The sequence below is a fragment of the Cydia amplana genome, chromosome 3, assembly GCF_948474715.1.
Source record: "Cydia amplana chromosome 3, ilCydAmpl1.1, whole genome shotgun sequence".
Taxonomy (NCBI): Eukaryota; Metazoa; Arthropoda; class Insecta; order Lepidoptera; family Tortricidae; genus Cydia; species Cydia amplana.
Window position 1 is genome coordinate 19,733,958 of NC_086071.1, and position 13,281 is coordinate 19,747,238.

At 34.9% G+C, this 13,281-nt stretch overlaps 1 protein-coding gene across 1 annotated transcript in view; it reads left to right on the top strand.

Annotated features, from left to right (window-relative positions):
- Positions 1-13,281, top strand: part of LOC134662759 (neprilysin-4-like) — a 65,870-nt gene that overhangs the window by 21,877 nt on the left and 30,712 nt on the right. The window contains exon 2 of the mRNA XM_063519046.1: positions 1,804-1,856. Within this exon, the coding sequence (XP_063375116.1) occupies positions 1,804-1,856 (53 nt within the window). The remainder of the gene's footprint in view (positions 1-1,803; positions 1,857-13,281) is intronic.

The following is a 13,281-nucleotide window of genomic DNA, read 5'->3' on the forward strand; positions in this document are numbered from 1 at the left end:
CTATTGACGTCTTTACTTTACAACTGGGTTGTAAAGCTTAGAATACATACATTTTAAAGTCGAATAAAACCGGCCAAGTGCGAGTCGGACTCGAGCACGGAGGGTTCCGCACCATCAACAAAGAATAAAGCAAAACAAGCAAAAAAACGGTCACCCATCCAAGTACTGACCCCGCCCGACGTTGCTTAACTTCGGTCAAAAATCACGTTTGTTGTATGGGAGCCCAACTTAAATCTTTATTTTATTCTGTTTTTAGTATTTGTTGTTATAGCGGCAAAAGAAATACATCATCTGTGAAAATTTCAACTGTCTAGCTATCATGCACGGTTCGGGAGATACAGCCTGGTGACAGACGGACGGACGGACAGTGGAGTCTTAGTAATAGGGTCCCGTTTTTACCCTTTGGGTACGGAACCCTAAAAATTACTGCCTTGGCTGAGACTTGAACTCACGGCCTCTGGATTGATACTCCAGCGCTCTGCCAATTGAGGCACCAAGATCTCGTACATAGCCAGCGAATCTTTCTCTAAAACGCTGCATTGTGAAATTTTTGAATGTTTTCTTCTAGAGTCTGTGCGGAAAGAGAAGAGTCGTGAAATGTATTGGGCCCCATACATTCCACGACTCTTCTCTTTCCGCACAGACTCTATGTAAATTGTTTGGTTAGTGAATAGTAGCTAGGTATGTATATTGCTAAATAATAATATAATAATAATAATAATTCAGCTTTTATACGTCCCACTGCTGGGCACAGGCCTCTTCTCATTGCTAAATAGTGATGGAAAATTAGGTCTGAACACAATTTAAACGAATTATTTATTGTTTTAATAGTTTCATTGACTTGATACAGTTCTAATTTGCAATCTATCGCAATTAGGTGCCTATTTAGCACTCAATCGGAACTAACGCAACGTAACGCAGGCCAAGGTCCGCGGAGAGATTCAAGTTCGATATCCATTATTAGCAACTGCACAAGTATTCTCAAAATTGTGGAAAAAATACTGCCCCAGAGGCCGTGAGTTCAAGTCTCAAAAAGTTCATGTTTAGATTAGGGACTAGCTAGGCCAAAGCCTTTATTAAGCATATAGGGCGACGTTTAAGGGATAGGGACTGCGACCCTCGCTCTGGTTCTTTCCTTGTTCAACAGATATCACTGGCCATTCAGCGGGATAATGCGGACAGTATTTTTGGCACATTTGGTCCGGGGGATAATCAGAGTGGGGGCAATATTGTATTTATTATTAAATTATACAACGGGACTTAATCGCGTATCTAAGTTTTAAGATTTACCTCCGACGTTTCGAGGACGGCGTTGTCCCCGTGGTCTCGGAGAAGACTGGCTTAAGTTGACATCAGCATCGTCTAACCGCGCGAGTTTTTCGAACTACCCGCACTTGGTCTTGTTTATCCGCTTGAACGTTTTGCGCACTAGGGATAAACACCACCAACCACCAAGTGCGACCAAGGGACCAAGTGCGGGTAGTTCGAAAAACTCGCGCGGTTAGACGATGCTGATGTCAACTTAAGCCAGTCTTCTCCGAGACCACGGGGAAAACGCCGTCCTCGAAACGTCGGAGGTAAATCTTAAAACTTAGATACGCGATTAAGTCCCGTTGTATAATTTAATAATGTGTAAAAATCGTGAAAGTTTAAATCAGTGTAATATTGTATTTGTTACGTTAGTTAGTTTTACTCATTCTTAGGTTTATTTAGGATTAGGGATTAAATATATTAGGTTACTTACTCATTTTCTTAACTGTTGACTTGATAACATAGAATCTAACTGAAATGTTACTGTTTCAGATTAAAGACATGGACGCGGAGGCGCCGGCGGCGGCCAAACTGGCTGAGAAACTGTAAGTTTACAAACTTTCTAGTGGGCTTATGATGGTCGCTATTATATTATATTACATTTTTTTGAAGCAGAAACGTCTGCAAATCGTACCTACCACAATACTCAGGAATAAAGGAAAAGTGGAAAACTTACTGTTTCGGGCAAAACTTGAACTAGCTACCCCGGGATACCAGCCCGCCACTCTACCAACTAAGCTACCGAGACTTACCCGTATCCCGGAGTCGCGAGTTAGAGTTCCGCCCGAGCCGCCTAAGGAGGTAAGTAAATGAACTGTCTAAAAAAGTACAATCGGTAATAAAAGTTTGTACTAACATTTTTCGACATAAATATTATATAGAAAGGTGTCTTACGTGATTTATCACAGTTCGGGGACTGACGCTTACGAGTAATAAAATAAACGAAGTACAATAAAAATGAGTACAACAATAGGCTCACAAATGTAACTCATTCACACTTACCATAAGTTTACATTCCTAGCGATAAACCTAGATAAACCTAAAGTTAGTTTAACACGTTTCTGTTAGGTTCCATTGTTAGAAACAGGGACCGGAACCGGTTACCTTAACCGGGGTTTTTCATAGGGTTATTTTAGAAGTGGTTATAAAAACCCCTACCATAACGGTAACCGTCTGATAAGGTAACACTTTGATTCGGTAACCGTATCAGATCGAGTTAACCCCTGTTACCGGTAACCGAAATAAAAACCCCGTCTATGCTGTTACCTCATAATAAGGTTTTGAACCAGTTCAAACGATTGTAAACTTTACGCAGACTTAAATTCAACTTATTATTGAATAACCGTGGTTGGCATGGGCGGTCTATGAAGCCTCCAGCACAAACAAGTTTTTTTGCCGGTAACTTCGCTTATTGTCAATTCAAACAATATTGCACTTTGAGTCCTTAAGCTAAAATTGAAAACAAGTGAGCGATTACAGTATTATTTTTAGAGCGACAGCCGCGGCGCAGCGCGGCCATTCCTTTGTTTATCTTTATACCTGTGTGTTCCTATTGTTTTTGTCAATTCTAGTTTAGAAATTTTTAGAAAAGGGGTTGCAAGTAAACAACATCCTATCCTAGTAATATCTGCTATTATTTAGATATATTTTATGCTACTTAGATTATTATTTTTATTTTCGGGTTCACACTTGACCTGTACCTACAGATTAAAGACTGATTTAAAGAAAAATTTTCACCTAACTAGTAATTTTACTGGTACCTAGTTAGGTATAATTTATCTAAAGGGATTTAAAAAAAAACACTTTGTGATAAAGATACATGCGCTAGCGGATTGTGGTAGATATTTTACCATTGTTAACAAATGACATATGTACTAGTTATTATGAGCTTATTTTATAATAAGCAATTAAAGTCTATTTTTTTATTCGGTAGACTAAAATGACATTTCATAGTATGAAATGAAATGACACATGATGTTCATACTACGAAATGTCATTTTAGTCTACCGAATAAAAAATAGACTTTAGTTTAAAATGTTTTCAGATGCGGTGAGTTGTATGAGCTAAGTCGTAATTTACCTTGTACCGCTTAATGCAGCGATCAGAAAATATATATCTATAGCAGTTATAAACTTATTTTAATACTACAAATCTTTCATTAATACCAGGGGGCTCAGCACGGTTCCATTTTTATCGACTATCACTATGCCCGTCACTTTCGCACTTACATACTTGTTAGAACGTGACAGGCATGGTGATAAACGATAAAAATGCGACCGTGCTACTAGGGCAGAATTCATTATACATATTCATTGGGTATCTATAACATTGGTAGGTGAAATAGTTTTGATTAAATTAAATAGATACATAATTACATACATACTTAGTAAGCAGTGTTGGGCATTCAAGAATAAAATCATTATTTAAATAAGAATTCCTAAGAATAAAATCATGTTGATTTTATTCCCGTCAAAATTATTCAAATAATTTTGATCGGAAATAATTCGTATGTGAAAAAATTGAATAAGAATAATCTCATTCTTAATCAAATAAATATAATCATGATTTTATATTCTAAATAATATTCCTGGATTAAACATGTAGTATGGGTGCCGTATAGGCGTTACGTATAGATAGAAGTAAATTAGACAAGAAACTATTATGTTTCTTGACTAATTTATACCTGATTTTATGCAATAAAATCTTACAAATTTAATTTACTGCCGCATAGTGCATTGGACGATACCCGTATTTATTTTAATGTGATAACTAAATCATCAGGTACAATTCAGCTGCTCTGAACGGATGGTGGATAGCGAAACTCTTCAATGGCTGTGCCTAAATTAATGTAAAAAATAAAAAACCGGCCAAGTGCGAGTCTGACTCGCGCAGGAAGGGTTCCGCACCATTATGCAAAAATTAGCAAATAAATCACGTTTGTTGTATGGGAGCCCCACTTAGATATTTATTATATGCTGTTTTTAGTATTTGTTGTAATAGCAGCAACAGAAATTAATTATTTGTGAAAATTTCAACTGCCTAGCTATCACGGTTCATGAGATACAGCCTGGTGACAGACAGACGGATAGAGGAGTCTTAGTAATAGGGTCCCGTTTATACCCTTTGGGTACGGAACCCTGAAAAAGATGTTTTTAAAGGTAGGATAAGGAATGGCTTGATATGGTGTATTCCTATTTCTCCCCGCCGGGCACAGATGGGAATAGGCGCTTCATTTAAATCATTCCCATATGTCCCCGCCTCATGTATCGCGGCGATCACGTTGGGCAGGAACAAATGGGGAAAATACTCATGATTTTTTTCTGTTTTCGAATTATGTTTATAATTCATTTTTTTTAGCATTAGAAAGAACTTGAAAGAAGGTAAGCGATTTTGACATGTCTTTTAATTGAAAAACACTTTTTAAAAACCATAACTATTACTTATGAAAGCAGAAGACTATAAAAGATCGTATTAGATTCATAATTGTTACATATTTACCGTAACTTATTTTTAAAATGTGCTTTTCAATTAAAAGAGACATCAAGATTGTTTACCTTATTTCTAATGCTAAAAAAAAACGAACTATAATATGTGGTTTCAGTATCCGAGTTACTACCAAGACTTATGGTGTTTTTAAAAGCTCTTCTGATATTTAAAATTTGCATTTATTATTTAGACGGAAATTAACAGGTATATCGTTTGACACAACGCTTGCCGCACGTGTTTAGCAAATGCTGACAAAGAATTCACCACGCCACGACTTAATCCTATTGTTATTGCCAATGAGTAATAAATGACGGTCTCAAGTGCAAACACGCCTGCAACTTTCTGCAAATCTATTTAATTATAGTGATAAGCGTAGGACTCTTTTCTTACCTGCAGTAATTTACTATCTCATTCACTTTCCGTAGGTGTGAAAGAGATAGCATACGTAAGACCTCAAGGCTGGTAGGAATAATAAACAAAATACATACTTAATACGCAAAGAAATATACATTGAACCATCATAATTATAATTTCGCAGTTTACTTTCTATGTAGCTTCATTATAAAATTATCATCACCGTTTCGAAGGCTTCAAAAAATTCAAATCAATCCAACCATTGAAAAGAGGGGTGAAATTCATTTTACTATCTATATACATTGTACTACATATAATATGACGTATAATATGACCAAATAAATGCCATTTAACCTTGTTACCACTAACTCATGTATCTACAATTACATCAATTAGTCATGACACGGCAGAGTACTGATAACAATACTGTAGTGTAGTACAATAATAAGGCTTTATTGTTGTCACTATGACTCTCACCGCATTCTGCTTAATCCTAAATATCCTAATACAATAGAAAATACCACGACCTTTAAACATTCGGTGCACTTGCGTTGTATGTAGCGCGTGCCAGCGGAGCGCAGCGTTTCGATTTAAATACGCATGTTGCTTCGCCTGTGTAGGTATATTTATTATCTTCATGTTATTAGGTACTAGGAAGTGCAAATAATTGACTTCATACATGAAAGATATTTTGCAGATTTTGTTCAATAGTCACCTTCAACAACACGAGAGTAATCTAGAGCAGAGTTGGGCAAAAAATAACTTGAATAAGAATAAGAATAAAAACAGAAATTTCATTCTTATTCCAATCGATTTGAATAAGAATAATTCTTGCACTCGTTATTTTAGAATAAATAGAAAGTGAATAAATCATGACACTTTTATTTTAAATGAAAAAGACAAAACGGAATATTTATTCCAGATGTAGGATTACCTATACTAAATAACGTTTTATTCAATTAGAATGTTATTCTGAACTAATTTAACTTTTGTAGTTACATACTACTACTTTTAATTTTGTAAGTTTCTAAAATAAATAAAACAAATAAAATAGATAAAACAAATAAAATAAATGAAATAAATAAAAAAAAACAAATAAATTATATTATTTACATCTATTTTATTAGTATTGCATTTTAGTTTTTATATAATATTATAAGTATTAGTTTAGTTTTTAAGTAGGTTTATTTTAATTTTAGTTTAGGTTTTAAATTTTTTATTCACAATTTCATAGTTAGTTGTAACTTTTTTTATTATTACCTTTAAGTTAAATAAATGAACTTTATCCTAATAAAATAAATAAGATAAATAAAATAAACAAAATAAAAAAATAAATAAAATAAATAAGATAAATAAAATAAATAAAATAAATAAAATAAAATAAATAAAATAAATAAAATAAATAAAATAAATAAAATAAATAAAATAAATAAAATAAATAAAATAAATAAAATAAATAAAATAAATAAAATAAATAAAATAAATAAAATAAATAAAATAAATAAAATAAATAAAATAAATAAAATAAATAAAATAAATAAAATAAATAAAATAAATAAAATAAATAAAATAAATAAAATAAATAAAATAAATAAAATAAATAAAATAAATAAAATAAATAAAATAAATAAAATAAATAAAATAAATAAAATAAATAAAATAAATAAAATAAATAAAATAAATAAAATAAATAAAATAAATAAAATAAATAAAATAAATAAAATAAATAAAATAAATAAAATAAATAAAATAAATAAATAAAATAAAATAAATAAAATAAATAAAATAAATAAAATAAATAAAATAAATAAAATAAATAAAGTAAATAAAGTAAATAAAGTAAATAAAGTAAATAAAGTAAATAAAGTAAATAAAGTAAATAAAGTAAATAAAGTAAATAAAGTAAATAAAGTAAATAAAGTAAATAAAGTAAATAAAGTAAATAAAGTAAATAAAGTAAATAAAGTAAATAAAGTAAATAAAGTAAATAAAGTAAATAAAGTAAATAAAGTAAATAAAGTAAATAAAGTAAATAAAGTAAATAAAGTAAATAAAGTAAATAAAGTAAATAAAGTAAATAAAGTAAATCAAATACATAAAATACATAAAATAAAAAATAAAAAAAAATAAACAAAATAAATAAAATAATCAAAATAAATTATATAAATAAAATTAACAAAATTAATGACAAATAAAATAAATGAAATAAGTAAAATAAACAAAATAAAAAAATAGACAAAGTAAGTAAAATAAACAAAAACATTAAAATAAACAAAAACATTAAAATAAGGGTTGGGTTACCGAATGGATAGGATTAAGCGTAAAGAGGGGTTTTCCGGTCCTTGGTTAGAAAACATCTTTATCTTTACACAGACGTAATCATAAAAATAATGTTGCATTCAAAAACCGCAAATTACGGCAAACATACAGGTAAAATATTTTGCTTTATTCACGATATGCCTAGGAATTTCATGATCTGCCTGATTTTACGATCGGCCGCCGACATATAAAAAGAATAACAAGCCAGATTTTACGGTCCCCGGCGTTACGCAACGCTGCAAGTGAATCTGCAGAACGGCCGTATAAATTATAATAACCGGGTTATGCTGGCTCCACACTGCGTGAGAATAAATCATTCATTATATAGTTGGTCAAACCAAATTTGTCAGCAAATAGGAACAAAGTGCTAGTACTAGTGTAAGACAAATATAGTATGGTTCTCTCTGTCTATGTTTGAAACGAGACAGTCCTTTGACAAACTGTACTTGACGCGGCGAATAATGATCCCTTGATCTGTATGACAGTTCATTTTTGTATGAAGTAACAGTCAATGTCAAATGTTTCATACATTTCTTTATTTAGAAAATGTAATTATTACTTAAGTAATAAAAATGGTCTAAGATATAAATAAAGCTATTTGGTGGAACTGTCATATACGGATCATCATTCGGCGCGTCACATAAAAATCATGAGTAGCATTAATTTTTAATTATTCAGTTATTTTTTATCATGGAAATTGACAGTGACTTACACCGCCCACGTCAACGTTTCTACATCCAAATGCCACCTTTATCTCGGTAGGTTTGGATTTTCGATTTTCTAAATTTCAAATACGCGACGGAACCCCTAAAAAGTCTACAGATAAAAGGTTTTCTTTAACAAAAACTCAGGCGATTGTAACCCCAGCCTTAGGTAGTGGGCCAAGGCGTATCTTTTGATTTTAATATTTTCTCATGGAGATGAATCGACAATAATAAAACATACATTTTGACAAGTTCATTACACATAAATGTTAGGTATTTTTGAAATGATAAAAAAATTAAACCGACCGCAGGTATTGTTTCGCCCATTTTTACTCATTCTACGTCAAAGCAAAATCATAATTCCACTTACGTTGCAGAATTCTTAACCATTACCTACTGCTAAAATAGTTTTGATAAGCCTTTGTCTTATGAAAACAACATTATACGACCTAATTACCTACTGTAGGATCCTCTATGACCCATTATTACCTACGTGTATTATTTTATTTTTTAATAAGTCGTATACTTGAGTGCGTGTTTTCCGTCATTTAAAGCGATGTTGTTATGATTATATCTATTTACACAACAAGGGCGTGATTCCGCAATATTTTTTTTCAGCTCGTGATATCACCAATCTTGTGATATTTACGGTAGATAAATGGAAAATGGCGATAACGTAACAATCCCCTTAATTCATGAATATTAGCAACCTCTGACAAACATTTGTTTAATAATTTTGCCTTAAGTCAAAAAGAAACACAACCTTCAGACTCAGATTTTTAATGTCGGCGGCCGAACGTAAGATCAGGCAGATCATGAAATTCCTAGGCATATCGTGAAAAGTAATACTACCCCTTTAGTAAGTCGCCATCAGATATACGGGAACGGCCACGTGCCCACAAATCTGAACACGCCTCTGTCAAGGCGTTAGAGTGCGTGTTCAGATATTCTTGAGCACCTCGGCCGTTTCGAAATATCTGATGGCGACTGGCGTTGATGACTGTACTTTGGAGTTATAGCGATCGCATCTAAATCTTTATCTAAGTATACAAAGCCGAAATATAAAAAAATCCATACCTAATATATAATCTAAATCGATTCAGCGGTTTAAGCATGGAGAGGTAACAGACAGAGAGACAGATAGAGTTATCATCTAACTTTATGAAAGTTGTAAATATTAAGTACAATATGTATTCCGAGTTCCTACAATGAAATGTAAATAAAAGTGTACACATCACAAAAGCCATGAAACTTTACCGTAAAGTCAATAACAGATTTAGCACGAGCCAGACAATTGTTACAACGCTGAAACTAGTTTGAACGTTTTATTAGTTGCAGCTAACGGTTGGACTTAATGAGTAGTGGTTATTGTTTAACCCTTTGACCGCCGTTGGCATGTATACAAGACAACGGTAGAACGATACACTGGCGCCGCTGTCTTGTATGCAAGACAAAAATTCAACCGCTCGGTAAATGTGGAAAAAATATCAATTATAATTTCTTTTACAGTCATGTTAATGTTTTAGGACCTTGTTTAAAAAAAAATTGCATTTATTGCATCTATAGAAATCCATTCTTTTATAATAAGGCTCTCAAAAAAATTGCTCCAGATTTCAACGTTTTTCTTGTTCCTCGTCGCCGTTGTCTTGTATACAAGACAGCTAGGGATGGGAATGTTAACTCGATATGAGAATATTCAAAATAAATATCAAATCGCAAATCTGGTTTTATTTAAGCATTTGAACACTTGTTAAATGCCAATTGGTGGTAACTAGTAACTAGAATACGTAAAACGAGACGAAAGAGACGGGCATTAACTATAGCTGAAGTTCAGGGAGCTTCTTCAGCTGTTGATAGTAGAGTCAGACAAGTAAATCTGTCCTTGTGGTTTATTTGCAGAACAAAAGATTCATTTTAAGATGATAGTGTAGTGGGGAGTGATACCCTGCAGTGACCGCTTCGCACAAGAATGGTACAGGCGGACGCTAGGACTATATAGTCAGTGTCGCCTAACTATGAGAATGTTATATATTTGAAATTGACGAAAAATTGTCATGGTAGGGAGGATGTAATACGGGAACTGAGAAGCTCATCTATCTAATTTTCCCCAATGCAGTTCCGGTACTTACATTTATATTATCGACACACGATGCGCGGCTCTAACGTTACGCTTATAAAGTTTACGTACCGATAAGCGCTTACGCCGTTGACCTAGAGACTATTATTACTTAATCCGCGCGGAAACAGTCCTTGTCGGTCAGCACTGCGGACAGTCCATGCGCGCCGTTGTCTTGTATAAACGACTTCTTGTACAGCCTAGTGCAGTGATATTACGTCATGAATCGATATTGTTTAGTGGTTGTTTTTAATGATAAAGACCTTTATTTTTAACATTGTCGTGTGTAAAAAATATGTTAATTTTTGGCATTTTCGAAATAAATTAAAGTTGGATAAGAACAAAGCCAAATTGAGAATTTTTTTACCATAAATTGTAAATATCGATATCACTATTTGCAATCCCTAAACTTTTTATTAGTTGTTTATTTAATATTTGCTCTGGCGTGTGAATGAGCGTCTTTGCGGACTGGGTCCGGCGTTAGATAACGAAGAAGAGGTCGTGTTTACCATTCCTAAAGACATAATACGAGAGTTTAGTTCATTTATTTGGTTCGAGATAGAACCCACTGATAGACTGATGTAAAAAAACACCAAAGTTCACTAAGATCGATGTAGGGAAAATCAACATATGAAATTTTGGCTTGAGAAGACCGTTATAGGGTTACTTTGCTCAAACATAGTCAGAAAGGAAGAGCTTTACTCCTTCTGCTGTACCGACCTTCTATAAGTAGAGTATGAGTGCAAATACAAGAGTTACAAGCGACGAAAGAGCTTGTAGACGGTTTAACCTGATAAATAATCTTCTCCACATTGACCCGTAAAACCCCCCAACTGTAGTCACAAAAGCTCCCAACTACGGTCCAAAACAACCTCGAACATATCTTCGTTCAGTGTGAATATTGTTTGTATGTGTTTTTGTGTGTTTTTTTAATACAAAACATATTCACAAAACTCGGGCAACATCAAAAAGAAGATGAAACAAGATTTAGTGCATACTCTTTTAGGTACCATCGTATTTTCGTATTTGTCGTGGCACTTCAGTCAACCTCACTACATTTTGTACTGAGAGTGAGACTGACTGACATAGCATAACACGCAAATTATGCACTAATTATCCGTTGCCACTGCGGCACTGACGTGTCAAAGTTTGGCACTCACGGCCTCTCTTGCACCAACAGCGCCGGCCGCATGTCACGCCACGCCAGTCTTAATGACATACTGCGCCGGGCCTTCGTCTCTGCCGGAGCGCCGTCGGTTCTAGAACCGACGGGGCTAGCGCGTGACGACGGGAAGAGACCAGATGGCATGACGCTGGTTCCCTGGAGGCTGGGTCGACCACTCGTCTGGGACGCCACGTGCGTGGATACCCTCGCGCCGTCCCATCTTCCAGGGACCTCTTCTAGGGCTGGCGCTGCTGCCGATGCGGCAGAGCATCTCAAGCGGCGCAAATATGCAGCCATAGACAGCGGCTGCATGTTTGAGCCGTTTGCGGTGGAGACGCCTGGGCCGTGGGGTCAAGGCGCGCACAGCGTTTATAGGGAGTTGGCCAAGCGCCTTATCGACGCAACGGGTGACCGGAAGGCTGGAGCATACCTCGTCCAACGCATTGGCGTTGCCGTTCAGCGCGGCAACGCCGCCAGCCTTCTGGGCACCCTACCGGTCGGCACAGACTTGGGGCCAATTTTTTATTTGTAGGTTTTTACTTTTTAGGTAGTTTTAGTTTAGTATATGTTTAGTTATTAGTTTATTTTATTTTTGTTAGTTGTAATTAATTACTTTTATTTGTAGCATAATTATTTGATAAATAAAGTTTTTATTCAAGTTAATTTTTAAACCATGCACTACATATGTATTTACCTACTTAATTAAGTACTACTCAAGCTGTCAACAAGGCGTAAAAAAGTATAACTTACAAGTGCAGAAAACGTAATTTTATGCAAGCGCAACTTAATGTTTATAATCATAACACATCATAAACACTTTTATTAGTGCAATTACATCTATTATGTGCATGCAACGTGATATAATAGTGTGCTAACATATTAGAACTCTGAAATAGAGTACGTAACTCAATCAGTTCCGGATCGTTAGACAGTAGATAATAGTTTGGAGTTGTCCAGAGGAAATGAAAGGTTGTGATCTACACTCAGGGCCGGATTAGCCCTAAGGCAGAGTAGGCAACTGCCTATGGGCCCCGCCTCGGCTAGGGGGCCCCGCCTCGGCTAGGGGGCCCCGGCGGCCCCGCGCGCGCCAAATAAAATGTGTTTATTATGGCCAAAATTCATAAATAATTGTTTATGGTACCTACTTATACCTAATGTCCAATATCAGTTTCTCAGACACACAATCATCAAATGATTATGTAAATTATGTTATTTTATAGCTTTTAAAGTCTGTAAATCGAGCTCGAATTTCAGGCTCCCGAGGGCCTAAAACCTCATTTATGAAACTTCGGCCCTCCGAGTAACTCTTGTATGACACATATATTATTGTTGAGTAACATTTGACGATTGGTTCGTATCAGAGCGCTGCTTTCTTACAACTCGACCATCGGCGTCGCTTTTTAACAAATATAAACATTGATTTCAGAAGCTTAGCCTTTTGCCTCGCATGAAAGCTCACCTCGCTGGTTATAAGTACGCTTCGCGGGCTTGTTAAGTATGTGGAGATTGCTGAGCTCGACCTTCAGCCTCACTTTTTACCTCAATTATTGGTTCGTCTACCAAATCTCTTCTTCAGCTTAGCCTTTGGCCTCGCTGCGCCAAGCTCGGCCTGCGGTCTCGCTTTTTAATACAATGGACATTGGTTGGCGTCTGTGATCTAGCTGAGCTTATCCTGAAGCACGGCTTTGACCTCACATGAAAGCTCGCCTCACTGGGTAACTTCGGATTTTTAGGCTTTTTTAACACGCTTTCACAATTTTTTCACAAAAAATTTCGCGCTCGCTGCGCTCGCGATTTTTATTGCTTTTCCGATTAACCCTGTACTT